Genomic DNA, 24,581 nt, shown 5'->3' with positions numbered 1-24,581 from the left:
ACTCGGTCAATGGTGTGGTGGGGATGGGGTAGTGGTGTACCGAGGTTTCACTACATCCCCTCCACAGCATGACATTTTCATATAACTAAATTTTACTTCCTTACTCAAGAGGAGCACACTTCTAGTTGTGGAAATGGACTCTCCTCATTGAGAAGATCCCATGCTCTGGCAAAAATGACTCGTAATAGATAAATAAATAAATAAATAGGCAAATAGATAAATAAATAAATAAATAAATAAATAAATAAAATACTGGCCCAAAAGAGTAGTTAATTTTGAATTGTGACCATTTGTTAGGTCTATTGTTTTTCATTATTATTATTCACAACGCTAATATGCGTACATTCGGGGAAGCTTCGAATTCAGCTCTGTCTCCGAGGGAAAGGGGAAAATAGACAAAAGAAGGTTTTCACAACGACAGATGCCAGGGTAACAAGAACAAGAACAGGATTTGAATACTTAATTTTCGTACTCATTTGTAAACGACATACCAAAAGAGTTCCAGGGGTGGGAAAATGATAAACCCCTGGAGAAGATCGTCAATTCTAAAGATAAATATTCCCACATATTCTCTAACCTCTATGTTTCTTCTCATTTTGGTCATGTGCTGATCTTTATAGAGCAAGAATCTGTTCTGCGATACTCTGGAAAAACACGTAGTAAAATTTTAGGCCAGAAAACTCGTCCTTCAAGCATCAGTTGATTAAAATGACTCTCACATTGGCAAAAAACTCTCAAACCTCGAACTTCCACGAAGTCCCAGAATTGAGAGATTTTGCCAAGACGAGGGTCATTTTAATTGAATGATATTAATTTGAAGGATGAGTTTTATGGCCAAACTTTTAAATACGTGTTGTTCTTTATCTTTTCTTCAGAGTACGTCAGTTTTGTCGTCAGCTTGTCCTCAAGTTTGTCTGAAATTGAGTTCTATCGGGCCAGAAGGTATGTGTGTAATAACAAGAGATGAAGTGAGTAGGAAAGTGACAGAAGACAATTGAGAATAAAAATTTTTCGCGGCGGTGATGTGGTTAGCTCATACGGTGGAGTCACGCTCTCACCGGCCAGGCGGAGTTGTCGTACCAGTAAGGTCGCGGGTTCAAACCCCCATCACCGCCGCGAAAATTTTTTATTCTCTATTGTCTTCTGGCACTTTCCTACTCACTTCATCTCTTGTTGTTACCAACTTAAGTGCCTGCTCCACTCACTTTTCTGAATTATGTGTGTATTCTATTGGCGATTATACAATGGTCATCATTGATGTCAGGGTGGATGAAAACAATAAGGATACCACGGGCAGATATTTTCAAAAGTGGTCTCAACGAACTATAAGAATTGAAGATTGAATGAAATGTTTGGAATTTCAACTGAAGTAATATAAATTCCATATTGTACTGTAATAGAGTAAACACAGTAGAATGAAAGGAAAACGTATAAAAGTTGTTTGATCAATAATTCAATCATTAACTTTAATGGAAGCAATCTGTCATTGACCAACGATTCGAGGGTATTAAACGATGAGTTAATGCTTGATTTATGGTATAAAAACAACGACAACAACAACAAACCCACCAAAACAAACAGACAAACAACATAAAGAAAAACAACAAAACAAAAACAAAAATAGAAGAAGAAAAAAAAACTGTCAATTGTTGAAGCTTAGATAATCAATTATATATATATATATATATATATATATATATATATATATATATATATATATATATATATATATAAATGCACCCTTTAAACCTTAGCAGGCGAGATTCCATGTCACACTAACCTGTCACCATAATTATCTTGTCGATTTATCGAGAGAGAGAGAGAGAGAGAGAGAGAGAGAGAGAGAGAGAGAGAGAGAGAGAGAGAGGGATTCATTTGGTTCGACATGTACTTGTTATTGACCCATTGTGGAAATACTCTCAACGCAATGCAACATGTTATTGTCGATTACAACATTGTTAAGTCAAGCCTATAATTGCGTCCGGTTATCACACTTGCTTATATTATGTGCGCGTAGATTTTCCTTTTTTAGGTTCCTTTTTATTTTTTATTTTTTTTTTGTTCTTTCTTTCCTCATTTTCTCTTTTCTTTTCGCTTTTCTTCTTTATTAAAATGTGTTTTTCCCCCGCTCTTTAGAAAGAAAAAAATACGAATGGTAAGATTTATATATATATTATATATATATATATATATATATATATATTATATATATATATATATATACATATATTACTCGTATTATCCTCCCCCCCCCCCTCTTCATGAACCCACAACCTAATTAAATCCTGGATGAAACAAATTAATTTCTGCAGCGGAGCAGATTTAGCCATCCATTTTGTGGGGGGTCAGCTGTTTAGTTTCCATTCTGACTCTCTGAAAACAGAGTGAAGAAGAGAATCAGTTACTTGAACTGTTTGTGTGGAATACCGGTTTTCCCTCTTTAGGTAAAGTATGTGTGTTTTTTAAGACGGCATAAGAGGCGAACAAACACCCCAAAAAAAAATAATAAACAAATAAAAGGAAAAAAAAAAGAAGTAAGGAAAAAACAATACGTACGACTGATTTTGTCCCTCTGAAAACAGCATATGTTTGTGAGTACAAAGCGCTACCAATGTCGATTAGCATTAAATATGTAAGTAAATTCGGTAAATAATAATGAATGAATAAATAATTAAATAAGTAAACGATAAATAAATAAATAGATAAACATGTAAATAAATTAATCAATTAATTTTAAAATATAAATAAATAGATAAATAAATTGAAGAATACACTAACATTTTTTTTAAAAAGAAAGAAACGAGCTATATTGGTAGGTTTAAATCACGCATATAATCAATAATATTTTTGTATTTATCTTTTAATTACTTACTTAATTATTTCATCTTATTTCATTTTATCTATTTTATCTGTCATGTCCACATTTTTGTTTCATTGACATAGGAGTCTCGAAGTCTATTACTTTTCCAATAATAATGCGAACCTTAAAAACTATGAAGGCATCCTCCATTATAGTGAATTATGGGAATAATTCACCTACTTCGCAAAGTTTTTCAAGCTTTCGCTTCCTGGGTGTATCTATTCTTTCTGTTTCATGCCACGGCAACAAGAATACAAAGCATGTAAACTATTGTTTATGTTACTTGTACTCTTTCATTAGAAATATCAAGCAACGATATGTTATAAACATAATTGTTGTTTAATGTCTACCTTCGCATCTCATTTTTTTTCGAACCATGTTTACTTCCGTGTATTGCGGTTTCGATGTTTATTTGTGAGTGTGAGTGTGTGAGTTGACTCTGTTGTCACAGTAGTGGTGTGACTGACTGATAATGATAAGTGATATGAGGCCAATGCGTCGGTACCATGAATCATGGAATCATCCTTTGTTTAGCGTTAAGGATAAACACTTTTGGCTTTTGGTGCTTAGCATTATCTTGGTGCTTTTTTAAATTCTGTATGTTCCATACGAAAACTTCTGTGCTCAGCACTGACTACTATTATCTAATTAGAATGAATTGAGTTGTCAGATTCAGATTGCTTAGGCTTACGACTTATGATTACTTACTTAGACTCAATACTTAGTCTAGACCGAGGTCCATCATGTTCGATGAGAAGGTGAACGTGATGATGATTAAAATCAAGTTGTGAGTTGAGTGGTTGTGAAGGTGATCTGTGTCTGTGGATATTTTACTTACGAACGAAAGGGAAAGTTATTCTCTAACGTTGACGTTAACCGTTAACCGTTTCATTGTTGGAACAGACTGAGCATGTCAGGCAGATGGCCCACATGACAAATTACAATTATTAATTGCCCATCAGTTCAAATAATATTTTTATAGGGAGGACTTATTATATTACCTACTTACTCTTGTAGCCATTTTATGGACTTTCATTTAGTTGCTATGTCCAATAATAGTATTTTATTAATACTTAAGATATATTTCATTTTTATAATAAGTCGTTTGCTTTTTCTTATTTCAACAACAATTTGCTGAGTCGGCTGTCATTTACGACTCCGGCCGACTGTTTTTCTCATCAGTTTTGATATATGCTTGTGATGGCAAACATTATGTTTCACCAGGTTATAGTATCTTTGTTTGGGTTAAGGGGGATTCGGTAATTTTTAAACATCCCATCTTTTGGCATGCTTTGAAACTACGGATGTCCTTCCGCTTTGACTTTTATTTTGATATTATATAATGTAGATAAATTCCATTCAGAATATAAATAAATTAATATTTATTGGACATTGCACAGGGCTGAGAATCTTCCGCCTAAAGTAGGCAGTTTAGTGAGCAGCAGCAGTGGCAGTCAAATTTTGACCCAACTCGCCCATAGGAAAGTTGTGACCGAAAATTGCCGTTCGCGTTTTGGGGGGTTCAATTAAAGATGCATAACTTCGTTATAAAGAGGAATATCGCAGATATTTTGATATCATTATTTTCGTCTTTCAATTTCCTTTTAAATGGTGCCAATTAAGGAAAAATCCATTGATAATTCCAGAAGTTATATGAAGTTAAAATTTGGCAATTTTCAAATGCATTTATTTTTTTATTTACCGCGTGTGTTTTTAAAATTTAAACGCTTGTTTTTAGAATAACATCTAAACTTTATTCATGCCAAATTTCAGGGCTCTATATGGATGCGCAGACACCTTTTAACTCTGCGCCGAAATGCCTTGTTTACATTATCTTCTCATCATGGCTGCCGGACGATATCGATATTCATATCGATATTTTAAACTTAGTTATGTATTATGTTAAATTTAGTCCATAATATTTTCAGTACTATTATTTGCTATGTTTTTATTTTGAATACATACTTTCCAACTTTATTATTATTTATAGGCTTTTTATAGTTTTTGTTTTAAAACTTCGTATATTTCTTCTCTTTGTGAAATCCGATATTAATAATATCGATATTTTAAAAATACCAATTGCTTTAATTTAATTTAATTTTACTTTGCCATCAAGTCATCAAGTTTCTTTCCCATATGTTTAGATATGTTTATCATTTGTATCCATATTCTAAAGGCCTTAGCCTTAATAATTATTATGGTAAGAAGTTCTATTAGTTTTGACACCCCCATATATTGAGAGAGAAGGGGGGAGGGGGTGGGGGGATAAAATTATATTAATTGTCAGTTCAAATGATGTAATAGCAATAAACCCAAAGTGGTTCAGCAGGATTTTTTAAAGTATTAAAAGCCAGAACTTTCCTTCTAATTAGGTATAATAGGGAATCTGTTTCAATTTATTTGAACTTTTTCAATCTACCATTTTATTTATATGCAATTAAATTGCCATAGGTAAAAATAAACTCATTATGACATTACACAACATGTTTATTTTTTTTCATTTAAATACCCTCAAACCCTTTTTTATTCTCTATGTATTAATTAGAAGAGGGGAATTATTTGCAATTGTTTCAATGAGATATTGGGGATAAATCCAAAAGTGATAGAGCAAATTGTTTCTTACGTCTAGCCGAGTTTTTGATTATGTAACATTTGCGTCATATTGTGTAATAATGTGTTAATTTGAAATGTTTATCTTCCTCTTTATTAATGTAAATGCATTGTCCTCGATAAGACGAACATTTTGGTATACAATATATTATAAGAACTCCATATTGACTGTTTTAACCATTTTTTATTAACATCACGCGATTTCGGTCACAACTTTGCAATGGTAATTTTGGGGTAAAAATCGGTCTGAAATTTCAGACTTTGAACTGCCGTAACTACATTTCTAATCAAGATACAAACAAAATTCAAACTGTTTTGTAATCTGTGTTGCCAGCTCTTTCATATGACATTGGTTTCAAGTGTGTGAGGTACATTTAGAATTTCTATTAAACTCCCTACCTAAAGGCGGATTTCCGCCTAAATGGTAGTTTATCTCCGCCCATTCCATCACATTTCCTCCTTTTTCAAATTTGCCGTGTCAAACATTTTCCTCAAAACCACAAAATCACCATTATGTCATATTTTGACACCTGTGCTCAGTCTCGTGAAATTTAGTGACGGTCCCGTTTTTATGACGTTGGGCCAGACAGTATGGCACCAGATGTCACAATAGACACAGAAGACCAGTAGTGTTCTTTGATTAGTTAGTTGATGGTTGAAGGGGAAGGCATGGGTGAAAGTTGGCCGGATTTTTATTTTTGAAAAAGAGGTCTCGCCGTTTTTTTTTTGTCTGGCGGGAATTCGAAAATGAAAAAAACCGGCATTTATATAATTAACCGCACTTCTGTTTTTTCCTCTTATTGGTAGTTGCATGATTTTTTTTTTCTGAGCACCTGCCTTTGCAGGATTAATATCATTGAGTAACTTTCACCCATGGGGGAAGGGGAGGGACAATGGGTCTGGATTTTTTTCCCCTGTTGTAGGTACCTATTGCCTTTTAAATCTCTCTCTCTCTCTCTCTCTCTCTCTCTCTCTCTCTCTCTCTCTCTCTCTCTCTCTCTCTCTCTCTCTCTCTCTCTCTCTCTCTTTCTCTTTTTTTTTTTTTCCCTTTGCCTTTCTTTCTATTTCTCTTTTCTTCTTCTTCTTCTTTTTTTTTTTTTGGATATAGAATTCAAAAGGTCAATACATAAGTTATTCTGGTAAAGAAGTCTCTCCTCCTCTCCCCCCCTCCCCCTCTCTCTCTCTCTCTCTCTCTCTCTCTCTCTCTCTCTCTCTCTCTCTCTCTCTCTCTCTCTCTCTCTCTCTTTCTTTCTTTCTTTCGCAACCACATTAAATCATCTGGTATATAGAGATGATATATTAGAACAAAGCAATGGTGGTTGGCTTAGTCTAATCTTTTTTCTTTTTACCTTTTGACTATGGCTTTGAATTTGAGAGATTCTTAGGTTGTATTTATAAGCTGACTAACTACTAGGTTTCTTTGCTTGTGTTTGATCGATAGACCGAGAAATGTTCCTCCTTTTTGACAATTGCTATTATCATCACTGAATAAAAAAACACTCACCAAAACCACTACATCAACATCTCTACCACCACTACTATTACAATCACCACCACATCATCATCCCTACCACCACTACTATTACAATCACCACCACATCATCATCCCTACCACCACTACTACTACAACTACCACCACATCATCGACCCTACTACCACTACTACAACCACCATCATATCATCATCCCCACCACCACTACTACTTCAACCACCACTACATCATCATCCATACCACCATCACACCATCATCCCTACCACCACCACTACTACAACCACCACCTCATCATCATCCCTTCCACTACTACTACTACAACCGTCATCCCTACCACCACCACTACTACAACCACCACCACATCATCATCCCTACTACTACTACTACATCCGTCATCCCTACCACCACCACTACTACAACCACCACCAAACCATCATCCCTACCACCACTACTACTACAACCACCACCACATCATCAACCCTACTACCACTACTACAACCACCACCTCATCATCATCCCTACCACTACTACTACTACAACCGTCATCCCTACCACCACCACCAAACCATCATCCCTACCACCACTACTACTACAACCACCACAACATCATCCCTACCACCACTACTACTACAACTACCACCACATCATCATTACTACCACAGCTACTACAACCACCACCACACCATCATCCATACTACTACTACAATCACTACCACATCATCCCTACCACTGCTATTACTACAACCACCACCACATCATCATCCCTACTACAACCACCAAATGTTGTAATTACACTTTAAACTTTTGAAATTCCACCGAGTCATGTTAGAAATTGCTGCGAGTCAAATTTTGGATCGCATCTCAGTAAATTTTAGTGAAATTCAAATTTATAGGTTATGGTCGCATGGATGGGTCATGATCTTCACGATGAAAAATTTCCTCCTTTTTTGTGACCAGTCATTCTCACCCCTGATTGCAACTAAATGAAAGTGAATTGCTATCATTTTTCTTAATTTGGAATTTTATATGGACTTGATCTCTGGTTTTAACTGGCTCTAGTTGAAAACTTCCTTCTATTTAGTTAACTTGATTTGTCATAGAAAAAGATCAAAATCCAAATTTATTTTTATTGTTTTGTCTCTCATTTTCTACCATTACTAGCATTATTGAATCTTCATCATAGAGGTTCTTTTTTTTCGCTGTTCAAATTGGAGCTTTATAATTCTATTTGTATCTTCTTTTTTTTTACAATTCAATTTGTTTCTTCTCATTTTCAGAGGCAGAGGAAGTTGAAAAGATTGGATTCAAACCTCCTTACATCTGAAAGTTACCAGTAGCTAGGGAGTCACTATGCCTCTTAAGAGCATTTTTAGAAGGAACAAGAACTCCACGAGTTCCAACAAAACTGGTGCAGAGGAGGAGGCAGCCATGTCTATTGGAGAACCTTTCAACGTCAAGCGTAACTATCATGTTGGGTTTGACAAAGACAAAGGAGAATTTGTGGGACTGCCTGAATCATGGGAAAATCTCTTAAAGACATCAGATATCACGTAATATTATTATTTGCATTTAGATTTTATTATTATTACTATTATTATTATTATTATTTAATATAGCCCCGGTATCCACGAATAGTGCTTAGAGGTGCTTTTCAATTGTTTTCTGGGATCACACAAGTTCATTCATCTAATTACAATCAGATTTCCATCAATTTGTTAGAAGTGCGTTCATTATAAGCATGCTCTATTGTAGATTCGTGGCCATATGGATCACCCACTGAACCTAAACATATATTGATCTGTGTACACTGAATTATTAATTTTGAAATCTGTGTAAACTGAAAAATTGTTTTTGACTCCCTGTCCACCCACCAGTGATTAGGTAACTGATCTTTTGGTGAAAAGAACTATGAGAATGACCAGCATCCAATACAAATGGTAGTGTGCACATCTTATTATGTTTCACACAACAAAAATTGAGATACAAGTTCCAGCTCCACTATCTTAATGGCTCAAGGGAGGATTTCAAGAAAAAAATGATAAGCATTCATGTCAGACAATGTACAGTGATGTTTGCTGTGTGTGCAACATATAATAAGTTGTTTGAGTGGTACATTCAATGAGATGTTTAGTATCCTCAAAATATTCCATTCGTTTATATTTAATTCATTACAGAAAAACTGAACAGGAAGCTAACCCAGAAGCTGTGGTCAACTCCCTAAAAACATACACAGCTTCCATAAAGAAAGGGCCATCTTCTGGAAAGTTCATGTTAGTGGCAAATACTATACGAGAATCTGATGAACTTTTAGAATCAGGGACAGATGAGGAGAGGTCGTCATATGGCTCAGAAAAAGACCAAGTCGCAAGTGCAGAAGTGAGCGAGGAAACTAATGTATTCAAAGAAGATGGCACTAAAGGAAAGCCTGAACCAGTCGATAAAGTGGTGAGGATATTACTTGCATTGATTAATCTTTACTTTTTCTTCTGCTTGAAATATAACAAGAAACATCTTGAATTCGGTATTGGCTGTCCGGATATTCCTTGAAAATAAAATCGCTACAGCATCATAGGGCATTGTCTCCAAAGGGGATTTTTAATTAAGATAAAACAATGCATATGTTTAAACACATGCATTCTAAAAACAGGATGTACCATCGCATTACAATTTTAAAATGATGTCCTATAAAATGATTATAAAAGTGTTCAGTGCACATTTCTTAAAGTATTTCAGAATTGCGTGTGGTGTATTTCATCTGAATTTCATCACATAGGTTTGATTATTTATGTCATGATTCCTTTGAGAATTCACTTTGACGGCATTTTGAAAAAAGAATTGAAATACAGGAAAACAAAATCAGTGGTAACATTTTTTTATTTTTTTTATTATGGTTTCTGATGAAGCAATAAAAATACTAGGGTGGAGAAGGGGGTGATTTTTTTCTGTTTGATTGTTGTGTTTCTTTTAGGGTTTTTTTTTTCTTCCTTCCTTTTGTTCTTTTTTAAGCTTTTGTATTGTTTTTTTGTTTTTGTTTTGTTTAAGACTTGTTTTTCTTGTTTCATCCTGTTTCCTGACTTTTAAGATTGGCAGATCTGTTTTAGTTGATATATCAAATGCCACCAGTAATTTCTTGTCTAGACAAGATAAAGAATAAAGTTTATAATATATTGCTCACAGCCTCAATCATATATTTTTTATTCATGTTTCATTCAGGACACAACCCCTAAAGTAGCCCCCAAGCCAACTACCCCAGTGAAAACATCACCAACAGTTGAAAATGCAACAGATGGTGTGGCAGCCCTTGACACAACAGATGGAGAGGAGGAAGTTGCAGTCCGTAGACCTCGATCACAAAAGAAAGCCATGACTGATAGTGAAATTAATACAGTATTAAGTAAGTATTTTATCTGTTATGTTTCTCTCAATTTTATGATTGAGTGATATGACTTTCAGCTTGCGAGTTTGAGCCCAACTGTAGAAGCTCAGAACATTGCCAGCCAGATATATAAGTGACCAACACACAAAACTATGTGTAACCTCGAACTTTTATTGTCTAATTGATACAATTTATAAGAACTTCTCATAAAATATGGTGGAAAACAACAAAGACCTGAGTGATGTCAACTTCGTTCTATCTATATAAAGGCTCTTCAATCAATTTTCTTACCATACTTTAGTTTAAAATGAGTGCCTGGCATGTAAAAGTGATACCAAGCCACTAGGAGCTGTGGACTGTAAAAAGTAATAAACAAAATTGAATATAACAAAAAGAATGGTCGTTTAATCTGGTTTTTTAGTACTGTATTTATGTTTTCATTGTTTTGTTGTTGGATGAAAAAGGGTATTGAGCCCGAAACGTTCCATGTTAGGTATTTTGTTCTTTTTTGAAGATGTTATATTCATTTTTGTTTATTACTTTTTACCTGGTAGGTAACAGTAGTTGTCTGTTTAAAAAGTATAATGACATCCTAATTGTTTTCAATTTGTAAATGACCAACATTTAGCATGGTGTATATTTATTTGTGTCTTGATTGGTATTATATTACCATCTGAGTCAAGTGTGTTCCTCTTGGTTAAATCCTGTGCTGGTTTTTTGATAGGATTTTGAGACAATCTCAAACTAGAAATATGGATGTATTATTATTGAATTCACTTTTAGTCTCTATTGAATCTAGTCGTCTTTATCTTGCATTTTATTGGGTGCTTGTAGGTGCAGATCTGTTATTTTTAATTTTTTTTCCTTCATCTTTCCCTTTGCTTGTGTTGAAAGACTAAAATTGTGAGGGTTATTGATGGTGAAAAAGCAGTGATATTCTCACATTGTGTGCACCCATTCTCTTCTTTTTAATATGTTTATTTATTTTAATCATCAGAAAATATGTCCTCCTCTGGAAATGCTCAAGACAAGTATGACATCAAACAGAAGCTGGGCTCAGGGTGAGCAGTGTCATTGGTTTAAATGATTACCATATTTTCCGGATTATAAGGCGAATCGGACTATAAGCCGAACCATTTTATTTTATTTTTGTAAAATCAATTTTATCTTACCATAAGTCTCTCTGGGATATAAACTATTTACAAGGTTGTCAATTTTTCGTATATTTACAGAATTCACTATTTTTTAAAAACCTATATTTTCCAGTCACGTGTTGAACAGAAAATGTAAGAACTTAATGTCTTTTTACTGGAGAACAGTGTCCTGATAGGTATGCAACAGATATGTTTGCGTAAAAGTTCAGTAATTGTTTTCCTCCTGAATTGACAACCCTGCATTTAAATAATGTAAATTCTTGTGTCTACATGGCCGGTATTGTCATTAGTGTAAACAAAAACATTATGTTTTTGAGCTTCACTCAGACATGCTGTGTAGGAAATTCTGGTTCTGGAAAGGCTGACAGGAACCATTGTGTGATTTCAGTCATCATTTATTTCTTACATTGTCATGAAGCCACACCCACTTGGCTGACACGGACAAGGAAGAAAATAAAACAAACCATTAGCTATGTGTGATTTTCAGTCAGCATTTGTTTATTACAATATCATAACAACCACCATGAAAGTTACACACTTGGCTGGCATGGACTAGGTAAAATACTTCCATTAGTGATGTTTGATTTCTGTCGTTTATTCAGTACAATATCAAAACAAAATAAATGATGCCTACACACGTGGCTGACACGAAATACTAGTATTAGTCGCATCGGACTATAAGTCCCATGATCTGATAGACTGAAAATAAGGCGTATATGATTATTTCAATAGCCTAGACAATAGGAAACTCATCTTACATGCAAAGGCATAGCAGCCAACTGGCCTGATAAGATCAGGACTGTCCCAATTTGGCAATCTAATTTTAAATTACATGCTACCAAGTTGTATAGTCTTAGAGGAATTATTGCTGTCAGTTTTACATGTCACACAGTGCATGGAGGAAACATTAAAAAAAATTTTTACATGATTGGAAGGGATGATAACTGAATGTAACATGATAAAGTGACAGCAAAACATTGACATTGAAACATCTCTTATCACTGATAATGATATTGTTATCAGCTGGTTGCGGAAGTCATAGCTGCCAACCGTTCCGTTAAAAACGGATTTGTTCCGTATTTGACTGCCTGAGTCCATAAGTCCTTATTTTTAGTTCAAAATCCGTATTTTGTAATTTTTGACTAATTTGTGGTAAACAAGGCCTAATGAATTATTATAATTGATCCTTTATTATTACTATTACTACTACTATTATTGTTATTATTATTATTATTATTGGTGTCCAATGAGAGAGGATGAGCAGGGTTTAAATCAGCACAGCATAATCTCCATTCCTGTGTAGCTCTTGAATTTGAATTATGCCTCTATCTAAATGATTTTCAACTATTAAAAAAAATTCCAGTTGTTTATATGACGCTTGTTTTTTACTCAAACCTTTCATAATGTATTGGAGATTTGCATAGAATAGGATGTTAGCCTCGATAACTTTTATTATTCTAAGACAGTATTGATACTTTCACTATTTGTTACAAATATTATTTTAATTAAAAATAAAATTAAATCCACATCTTTGATTGGAAGGTATTCAATCAGAAAATCAATTGCTTATATAGATTAAACATGACAATGATTATTTCCCTTTAATGATTTACGAAATATAAATTTAATCCCTTTAAAAAGACATCTTCATTTGATTTTGAGTTATTTTTTTTCAAGCAAGCTTTTTTAACGGTTTAGGTTCAAGAAAAATAAGTGTACTCCATTTTTAGGTGTGTTTATCTTGTCAAAGTAAAGAAGTAGGAATTCTCCAATATTTAGAGGTGCATTTTACTATAACTACTATTATTGTGTACTACTTAAAGACCATTATGTTGCATGAAAGAAAATCGCCTACTTTTTAGCGAACTCACCTATTTTTTAAACCCAAAACGGTTGGCAGTTATGCATTTCTAACCATCCTAAGTTATTTCATTTATTTTACAATTGTGCTTCTTGTGTATTGGTCCTTATCAAAGTTGAGGCAGTTGAATTCTTTCTTTATATTGTCTCTTCTGAAATCTTGATCTCATTGTGGAAAGTGTCATTGTAACGATTCAAATGTGCTGGTACTAATTTGGACTAGCCTCTGTTATCTCAAACTTGTTAGTAATAGTAATTAAAAAGGCTGACTTTTATATGTTGCGATTCGATGAGGGGGGGGGGGGGGGGGCACACGTCGTCACCTCATCCCCGGCCAAATGAGCGTTCCTTATTTTATTTTTGAAAAGTTGACAGCTATGCGGAAGTGCAAAATACGAATAAAATGAATTCATTGCTCAATTTTTAGGTCACCTGTACGAGTAATTTTGAATCAATCGTATATGATCCTTTGATGACAATGGCGGCCCCAATATATCTCAATTGGTAGGAAATTTGAGTCATGATGGACTGGAATGTGGCCTTGTTGAGTCTAGATTTTATTCTAACTCCTCTTTTTATCCAGCAATGTGGTCTTTTGGTATGACACTTGCCATCATCCCACTTTTGAGCAGCACATAGTTGAGTTCTTAGAAAATTTTCTATACTCACATTCTCTCATCGTACTCGGTTATAGAATGAGTACCTGTCCGTTAACAGCTGTGTCTTTATTGGAAAAAAAGAATTGTCATACCGCGTAACAGGTGTCATGTCTCGTCCTACATGTTAAGCGTTATTGTTGGCTAGGGAGCTCTTGTAAAGCTCTGTGAGCTTATTTAGTGGATATTACGCTAATTGAGTAATAGGACTTTTTAGATTTGGTGAAAAGCACTTTGCAATAGACTGGCATTCTATCCAATGGGTAGCAACAATTTATCACATCCTTTTAGCACAGAGGGCTCTAAAACTGCTACTAGTTGAAGTTAGGAGGATATGGTTTTTATGTACAGTTTAAAAATATCCTTTTTTAAACATTTATTTATTGTAATTCTAGATTTGTGGGTGGCTGTTGGGTCTACTAGTAAGAGGGTTTTCCTATTTTCTTCCTGTACTTCGGTGTTGATATGTTGTCTTTTTTTTTTTTTAATGAATCTGTGATGCCGTTATTTTTAATGTTACCATAATCTCAATTTAAATTCTTTTTTGCCTTGACAGAGCATCTGGTATGGTGTGCATGGCCAAGTGTATCGAATCAGATGCAGTGGTCGCAATCAAAATGATGGATCTCAATAACCAACCGAAGAAGGAACTCATCATCACAGAAATTGAGGTCATGAAGTCATATCGTCATGATAACATTGTCAACTTTCTGGATTGTTATTATGTCGATCAAGAACTATGGGTTGTTATGGAGGTAAATTGAAGTTGAGTCTAATCATCTGCTGATCTGTGAATTTTACAATCAATCTTATTTCATTCCACTTTTTCTAAATATATCTTTTCAAGTGATTTTTTTTCTGTTTCTCTTATGCTGGTTTACCATGTGTTAATTTCATTTCTTGTATTTTAATTTATTTATTTTTCATATATTTGATTTGCATGTATACACATCCAGTTTATGTTTTTATTCTCTCTCTCTCTCTCTCTCTCTCTCTCTCTCTCTCTCTCTCTCTCTCTCTCTCTCTCTCTCTCTCTCTCTCTCTCTCTCTCTCTCTCTCCTCCTTCTCCCCCCCCCCCCCCCAACACACACAATGACATCAGATTTTCATGACCTTTACCTTTTCCTTACTACCTAAACCAGTACCTCGATGGTGGGGCCCTGACAGATGTAGTGACAGAAACTATAATGAAGGAAGGGCAGATTGCTGCAGTATGTCAAGAGTGCCTCAAAGCACTCGAGTTCCTCCATAGCAGAAGCATAATTCATCGAGACATCAAGAGTGACAATGTCCTCCTTGGCATGGTGGGTGCTGTCAAACTAACAGATTTCGGCTTCTGTGCTCAACTAAGCTCAGAGAAGGGCAAGCGTGACACAATGGTGGGAACCCCTTATTGGATGGCTCCAGAAGTTGTCTCAAGGTGAGTGTTTGAACTTAGATAAATTCTAGATTACCTCGGTCATGTACAATGACTACAGTGGCAAATGTTGGTAGTATATAAGTATAGATAGTCAGAACTTAATCTAGACATATTGTCTTGTTATATATATATATATACGATATATATGATCGATACAAAAAAAAAAAATAAATAAATAAATAAAAGTTTTCCAACGTGCATATATATATATATATATAACAAGACAATATGTCTAGATTAAGTTCTGACTATCTATACTTATATACTACCAACATATATATATATATATATATATATATATATATATATATATATATATATGTTGGTAGTATATAAGTATAGATAGTCAGAACTTAATCTAGACATATTGTCTTGTTATATATATATATTATATATATATATATATATATATATATATATATATATAACAAGACAATATGTCTAGATATAAGTTCTGACTATCTATACTTATATACTACCAACATATATATATATATATATATATATATATATATATATATATATATATATATATATATATATAATATATATATATATATATATATATATATATATATGCACGTTGGAAAACTTTTATTTATTTTTTATTTTTTTTTGTATCGATCAACTCTCTCCTCTTCAACCGTTTTCAAGATTTTTACTAAAATGTCATTCCGACTCAACGCACAAATTGAATTTTAATCAATGAGGAACTGTACTATATATAATTTTGTTGAGGAAAACAACTATTACAGAACGACATTAAGTATTTTGTAAATATAATAAAGATTTTTCTTCAAATTTTGTGATTTATAAAACAAATCTTAATAAGAAAACTGTTGTTTGTATCGTAACAAATGTGACGATTTTCCTACAGTTGGTAAGGTGAGGGTTAAAGCATTGAAATCTTAACCACTGTATATTGTGAAAAACAAAAATGCCCAAGTGGTAAAATCTACCTGCAGGGATGATTAATGGCCGTTTCTCTTAGTCTTGTATGTTATCATTTACCCAAACAATGGTCTTCCCTTCATTGGTGGTGGATTGTTTACTTTAATTAACAGTCAGGAGTGAGAGGGAAGGAAACTGGAGGGACAACATTTAATGAAATATAGGACATTGTGTGGGCACAAATGAGACTGGAAAGTTGTGTGAAAAAAAAGTGAATGTCACAGCTTGAAAAAAGAACTGAGTACTAAACACCTGAATGTTTTGGGATTAAAACCATTCTTCAGCAATAACAAAAACAGTATAGGAGTGGAGAAAAGTTCTTGGCATATCTAGTTGAGAAGATTGATGGCAACTAAGGTTGACTGAAGTGCGAAATTTGAATTATAATAGTAACTGTAAATTATAGAGCACAAAGAAATTGAAGAGTGGGATAAAAGAAGGGTCAGTGCTGATGCCAATGCTATGTGAAACCCATATTGTCGTAATGTAAATCTCTTTCCCAACCGAGGGATAATGATCCCTACTATTACAATACCAGTAAACAGAAATAATATGCAAATGTATGCCAATATGTGAAAGTAATCCAATAGGTTGGTAAAATCACAGGAAGGAGTATGAGGATTGAAAAGTCATTTTTTTAAAAATATATTGTCATGCACAATATGGATAAGATCATGAACTTAAAACGTCCATCTCCATCAGAAAAGACATAGGCTCACTGATCCAATTATGATGAATTCAATTTTCTAATCTTGACAATATTGACTTAAATGATGAATGAAATATCATAAACTGTAAAAACTGAAGAAAATAAGGATGCGATATGTCTGATTAATAATAATCCAGTCTAGTGTTGTGTCCACGATGGGTTAAACATCACCTTAAAACAATAAACACTGATTTTAAAAAAAAAGCTTGTGGTTTGTATTGTTGTTTTTTTTAACTTGTTTTTCTTTAAATGGTCCTTTAAAAATGTTTTTTAAAAATGTGTTTCCTATAGATTTATTTAATTTTTTTCTTTTCTTTCTGCCTGTTTTTTTTTTTTTGTTTTTTTTTAAGCTGTCAATGTTCATAATTTGGAATGCTGATTGTTTCGTCTGACTCAATTTGTACTTAAATTATGTTAACATTTTTACTTATTCTACAATATTTTCACTAAATTCTGCACTTACAGAAAACAGTATGGCAGTAAAGTGGACATTTGGAGTTTAGGAATCATGATCATTGAAATGTTGGAAGGGGAACCCCCATACCTGAATGAGACTCCCCTTAAAGCCATTTATAGAATCGCAACGAAAGGCAAGCCAGATATCAAAGATGAACATAAATTATCTGTTGAGTTAAAGGATTTTATTCATCGTTGCTTGGAAGTCGATGTGGAGACAAGAGCATCCCCAGCTGAGCTGTTAGAGCATCCTCTCATGAAAAAGTCAATGCCTCTAACAACGCTAAGGCCTTTGATTGCTGCTGCTCGACAGGCTATGGGCAAGTCGTGAATAATTATAATGTTTATAAAAATGGAATATGATTGGGTTGAATGTGATAATGATGAATAGGTGATATTTATGCATAAGAGGTAACAGCATTTTGTTGCACTTCTTTTGTGCACAGGCATGTGTTTTGTCAGAGTGCTTGCGTAAGGTTCTATTCTATGTACAAGAAGAGAGAAGGGGTGGGGTGTAAAGAGAGAGAGAGCGAGATGAATTTTGTGCATATTGTATGATCTAGTATGGTCAATTGAATGCTCTATTACAGTAGTCTCTGTTGTATTGACACTCTACTAAATGAAACATTTATTCCATCTGATCTAAATTGTAGCCCTGTGTCTTTGTCTGGTATTATGTCGTGGCGAAAGAGACTTCGAAAATCAAAGTTGAAATGATTTATTTTATTTTCTTGTCAATAAAAGTCAAACATCATGACTTAAAGCTTTGGTATTAATCTTCAGCATTGGGTTTCACCATGATATAATACCATATTGAAGTGGTGGGTTACAAATTAAAAATCTTCTCCATTGTCACTTTGCTTGTATTCTTTTCTCCTGACCAAAGAGTGAAGAAAAATATATTAGATATAGAAAACGAATTGTAGAAGTAACGCAACCATTGAGATAATGTGTCATGTGTAATAATTTTTCACTTTTGACTACACCAGTTGTTTTTTTGTTTTGTTTGTTTTTTTTTTTAATTTTTTCTTTTTCTGGTCAAAGTAAGAGTTGTCAGATTGATATATTAATGACTTTATATTTTTGGTTACAAAATGAATGTCTCACTATATTGGGAGTAAACATGACGGTGAAAGTTAATCTTTAGGTCTTAATTATGATATTTATATAAAATAAATAAACCTACTTTTATTGAGGGGAATTGGGGGGGGGGGGGGGGGGGGGGGGGGTAAACTGTTAAAAGCTCAAATACTATTACTATATTTCTGATCATTTTGACTGAAAATGTAATCTTTGGTTCCAGTCATCCATGCATAGTACAGACTGGGGCAGGAAGATGTGGTCACAAATAATGATTTTTTAATATTCTCTGTCACATATCTTTAATTTAATTTAACTTGAAGCATGGTTTTTGTTGACAAAATGATATGCTTTATTATGTACCTGTTATATGGTGTATTATTTGGAATAGTCTGTGAATTTAGATTGTGGACAACTTGTCATGAAAGTAGATATATGAGTAAGATAATGATAAGAACACTTCATTTGCCTACTTTGTGAAATATTTCCTCTGTCATGTCGTTCCACTTCTTTTATATATCCTATCAAAAGCATTCCTGGCACTTCTAGTACTACTGAAGGAAAGAATGAAATTATTATTTTTTAAAAATAAACTATGTTAATGCATAGATATAAAGAGTAAAAAATATCAGGCTTATAAATCCAATGTAATGATTAAGATTCTTTGAAAAGAGTTTGTTTTTGTTTTGTGCATATCACTGGTCTGCAAACAATATCAAGTGCATTTACTGATATTTTGATGGCTAAAATTGCCAAAGGGCATGGTTCAGTTATAAATCACTATACTGATTACCGAAGCCTCTTCATATATGCTGTATTTTTATTATGCAAACAGTGTCTCCAAGAAATACTTCAACTGATTCCCTCCAAAAGTGTGTGATGTATGACAGCTCTAAATGTCATTGTGGCATCAGATTCTGATGTATCTACAGTAGTCTTTAATGTGTTTGGTATTTCACTTAAATGTTTTTGTGGTTGAGGACTTCTTCATTTTTATTTTTTATCAAGGTGAAATGTTTGCCATTGTATCAGAAAATAGGTCATTGCATTCACAATATAGACAAAGTCAGAGGAAAGATAACTAAATCGTTGAGTAATAGAATCAAATTTGTTATTACTCAACTTTGCACATGGATTTTTTTTCTTCCTAATATAAAACTTTAAAGTCTGATAAGATTATATTTATGTAAGGAGTGATATGAGTTTATTCAGGAGCAATTGTCAAGGTATCATTGTTTCCTTATGAAAGTTAATGATAAAATATGCTTTTTAAAAGTAAAAGGTTCAGTCATTGAAATGATTGGTAACGATATTGGTACTCGATTTGAAGTTTTAGAATAAAATCTTGTCCCCTGTACTTAATCATAGAATTTTATCTGAATTGGTAGAGAAGAGAAATAAGTGGCAGAGATAATTAATTTAAAGATTGTATATTTTCTTTTATTTCTTGGATTCATATTGCATCACTGTTGATAAAATATTTATGTATTATCATCTCTTGTTTAAGTTTCGTTAATTTCTGATGGCCATTGTATATATTATTGACACAAGTTTTGTTTTTTTAAAGATGTTTATAATGTTTTGTACAATTATCTCAACTTATGTTAACTACTTGTTTATTCCATGGAAAACATTTAATTCATTCCCATCAATGCCAGTTTAAGTTTCTCAGTTTCCATACTATTTTGTCAACTGATATGGGTACGTTTTAACTCCAGCTTGCTGTGAAAGAAACTGCTCATGGGATATTACTGACATGGTAGTTTTTTTGCGGAAAAAAAAATCCCCAATTTTGCAAGCTAAAAACAGCAAAATTTGCAACAAAAAAAACATTCCAAAATTTGCTATAAATTTTCCTAAAAACCCATAATTTGTTCATGAAAGAGAAAGTTATTTGTTTGTTTTTAAGAGTTTTACAGTGCTTGCAACAAGTGTATGGTCATATCAGCACCAATAAAAAGGAAGAAAATGGGATAGTAAAAAGTTCTAGAATTACAATTAAAGGACCCAAGAAAAAGAAGACAAATGGGAATGAGTTCAAATAGGAAAGAGATGTAGATTCCAAGAACACACATCCAGATACTTATTTTGAGACTATCTAAATGTTTCATCCTGACACAACCACTAAAAGGAGTACACACAATTGTAAAACAAAAATAATACAGTACATAACAGAGAGATGATTTACAAGACTGAAAATGAACGTGGAGGCATTGGGCATCAATAGAAAAAGAAACACGAGAGCATAGCAAAGGGAAACTACTTTCGCGGCCGCAGTGCAAATCAGTGATTTATTGTGCGATTTTTTGCAGCCGCAAGCGATGCAAAAAAAAAACCTGCCATGTCAGATATTACATATTTTTGTAAAATCAAATTCAAGATGTTTATCCTTGAAATAATCAATAGCTGTATATGAAATGGAACTTTTCTTTGGAGTAGGCTTTATTAGCTATGTTAACTGGTAGTTGGTTGTACGATACTGTCATGTTTTTCTTTTTAGGATGGCTATATTATTGCCTGTTTTGTACTCAACCATAGTCAACTATGGGTCAAGTAAGCTGTTGTTACTGACTTTTTATCTTCCGGTTGTTCTCTTCCATGTATGATATGGCATTCCATTCTTGTCCTTGTGTAGGATAGTTTGGTTTTACTCAAACCCTAGGTTTAGGATTTTGTCGTTGAGGGGGGGGGGGGGTCAGCTTGTGTGTGTGCGTGTTTTTAATGTTTATTTTTTAATGTAATTACTGTTGTGTGTAGGTGTGTGCTGGAAACAGCATAGTCTGGTAGGTGGAATTCCCCTCAGAACATTGGCTGTTTTGGTCAGTGAGATTTACAGTTTAACATCATTCTACACCCTTCCTATCTCTTCTAACCCTCTACTTCATGTTGGAACAGCTTCTTAAGTCAGAGACAGCCATATGGAGCATCCAGAATAAAAGGTATATTTAAAGAATAGGAAGATGAGTTGAAAATGAAAGGAGACAAGCAGACAAGCTTAAGCTTATTTGTTATCAAGTCTCTCGAACTCGAGAGTATGGCATGCATTGACGAACTCTGGATCTATTTAGATATTCTGAGTGTTGTTTTTGGCTGTCTGTCGTTTTTAAAATGAAATGACGATGAAAAAATTGCAATATTTATCAAATTTAGGTTATTATCCTCAGTCTTGTGGTTGATTTATATACAATAAGGTCACAGTTTTCTTGAAACTAAGTCAACAGAATGTTTATTCACCTGCTTTTTAAAGAATATAAATAGACTGAGGATGAATCAACAGGTCAAATTGAAGAATATTAATGTAAATACTGTTTATCAACATGATTGTGTCAATGCATATTGACAGTAATACACGGTTTGACTGTGTCACTGGGTTATTTGAATAAGGAGAAGAAGATTATAGAGCAAGTCAGATTCAGTCACTGATAATTAATATTCATCAACAAAGCCATTTAAAAAATAAGAGAAACTGGGTGCCCATAGTGGGACAGGGAGGTCACTTACAGTGTCTTCTATACCCCTATATCTGTTTTCTAAGTTGCTTTTTGGCTCTGGCCGGAGTTCTTGACTGGGAGGGAAACAGTCTAATGTATAGTTACAGTTTTGGGAGATTATATTTTTTTCCTTGTAAATCATTTCTCTGTACTGTTACTTTTTTTTTTGTTTATTTTATAATGGTTTGTGAACAATTGAGAGTATTCCTCATAGTGGGGACCTGTATTTGTGTTTGGATGAGACTTTTGATGATCTCAAACTAAGTGCACTGATAGTCTGTTCTTGGAATCTACATCTGCTTCTTATTTGAACCCTCCTCCTTTGTCTTACTTTTTCTCGTGTGCTTTCAATTGTAAGTTTATAACTTTTTTGACTATCCCATTCTTTCCTTTTTGCTGGTGCTGAAATTACTTAAATGTGTCACAAATAAGACAAAGTGGAAGAGAATAATATTTGTCATGTCTTGTCTGATTCTGTATGTTTTTTTAAAAAACTAAGAAAGGATTGTTTGTAATGTCCATTGGCTAGATTTGTTCAAAAATATATTATCAATATTTATGATCTGAATTTTATGTTTCTTTAAAAGAGGTAGAGAAATTTTTGACATATATACAATATTCGAGACTCTTCAGGTCAACCATATTTTGTGCTTATGTCTGCTTTAGATTATTTTCTTTATGATAGTTTGAAACATGGTATTTTTCTGTTTTTACAAAAACAAATCTATAAAAAATGGAATTAAATTCTTTTTTTTTTTTTCATGAATTGGTTGTACTGGTGGGTGCTGAAAAGAATCTTGTATTTTATCGTTATGAAACACTTGAATTTAAACCTTCTGGTATTTTAACTCTTGTCATCAAATGTTACGGACTTTTAGTTAAACCTTTTTTCCCTGTTATATGTGAATATACCGCTCAAATTTTGTATATCAAATGTTTTTAAATTTAAAATCAGGAGTGGGAAAAATTTCCATATAACATTGATTTCTCTTAATTTGGTGCTTTAATGATCGCAGTTTGAATTTACTTCCATCAATTGGTTTATTCATTGAATTCATTGATTTGTAATGATCTTTTTTAATTAATTAAAAGTATTAATGGGTGACTGGAAAATATTTATAGATTCTTTTTGTTATGAATTGTATAGTTCACCATTTGCGGGTGGTTGGATGGGAGCATCACCCTTGAATCATATACCTATGATGTTCGCATGGGTGTACGATCCGATAGTGATGTCGTTTCTTCTTCTCTTTACTAGCCTATCCTGCTTCTTTGGTTTGTGATTGTATTTTTGACAGGGGATATTTTTTTTTCTGTAAATCTTCTGCCTGTTTGTTCTTGGTTATTTATAATTTAGCTTATGATATCTTTAGGTTATGATTTTGATTTACATTTGTACTATTTTTGTTAGATTGCTTGTTTTTTTGTTTCAGCGGTCTCTCATATAACCTCAATTGTGTTGGAAGAGACCTAAAGCAACAAACAAACAAACAAAAAGTTCACCATTATATTGGCGCTCTTAAATTTAACTTTGCTTTGAACATTGAAAAAGTAATGTTTAAAGGCAATGGTGTCATTACAATACCTACTTGCCAGTTTTTGCTATATATAGCCATGCCAGTTTGGATTACCTGAGGTTATCAAATAAAAATATTTTAAAATACTCAAATTTGAGACAGAAAATCATAGACCCTATGTCAAAATAAAAAGAAGAAAAAAAACAAAAGAAGAAAAATAGAATCATAGATCAATTTCAAAAGGATGCAATGGAGTTATTGAATGTTTCGGTTAGCAAAGGGATTGCTGAGAAGTAATTGATTTCTAGCATAAGAAAATATGAAAATTTGTGGTCACTTTTGTGGCACCATTAGTCTTTCATCACTCAATATAGTGTTTTGTATTATTTTTTTGATTTGATTCCAGCTCTTTTCTTTTTCATCAATCTTTTGTAATTGAATAAATTAACAAAATCAAAATTGCTCAACCACATAACATTTCCAGCCTAATTCAGACAGGTTTTCACTTAACCCTTTCATGCAGGATAAGATCAAAGCTGACATCACTTTATGATTTTTTTTCACTAAGAAAGAAGTAACTGCAATGTGACTTTGGCTTCTGTGAATCCCTATTTGCATTGCCGTTGCAGCTGTTTTAGTGAAAATCAACAGGTTTATTGTTATTACCAGATGAATAATAGGATTTATGATTTGAAAGAAATTGAATCCTGTCATTAAAGCTTAAAAAGATGTTGCAAATAATGATATGGATGTCTCTCCCATTGTGAATGGCAATATTAAATCTTGAAATATTTCACATGCTTGTTAAATTATTATGTGATTTTTCATTCTTCATTCTCACGATGTGTTTCGTTTTTGTTTTTCTTTGTATTTTGTCTTGCCTTTTTGTTTAGGTGATCTGGAGCATTTTTCCTTGAGATTAAACACTTTGTCTTATCTAATCCTCTTT

The 24,581-nt window shown here is 33.3% G+C and overlaps 1 protein-coding gene across 3 annotated transcripts; it reads left to right on the top strand.

The window, feature by feature from the left end:
* The first annotated feature begins 3,011 nt into the window (after positions 1–3,011).
* Positions 3,012–23,950, top strand: LOC144974821 (serine/threonine-protein kinase PAK 1-like). 3 transcript variants are annotated; one of them, XM_078918142.1, is made up of 8 exons: positions 3,012–3,122; positions 8,246–8,512; positions 9,137–9,407; positions 10,176–10,356; positions 11,336–11,399; positions 14,565–14,763; positions 15,151–15,428; positions 17,554–20,860. In XM_078918142.1, exons 2-8 carry the CDS (start codon positions 8,313–8,315, stop codon positions 17,873–17,875), a joined length of 1,515 nt encoding a protein of 504 aa, XP_078774268.1. In that variant the 5' UTR covers positions 3,012–3,122; positions 8,246–8,312; the 3' UTR covers positions 17,876–20,860. The 3 variants fall into 3 exon arrangements, with proteins under 3 accessions (XP_078774268.1, XP_078774269.1, XP_078774270.1); XM_078918143.1 differs by having other exon boundaries at positions 3,014–3,122; positions 8,240–8,512; positions 17,554–23,950; XM_078918144.1 differs by having other exon boundaries at positions 3,024–3,118.
* Positions 23,951–24,581: the final 631 nt, after the last annotated feature.

The sequence above is a fragment of the Berghia stephanieae genome, chromosome 6 (genome assembly GCF_034508935.2).
Source record: "Berghia stephanieae isolate SIO BIC M18660-M18661 chromosome 6, UCSD_Bste_1.3, whole genome shotgun sequence".
NCBI classification, from domain to species: domain Eukaryota; kingdom Metazoa; phylum Mollusca; class Gastropoda; order Nudibranchia; family Aeolidiidae; genus Berghia; species Berghia stephanieae.
The sequence above is the reverse complement of the archived record's forward strand: the minus strand, read 5'-3'. Positions and strand labels throughout refer to the sequence as shown.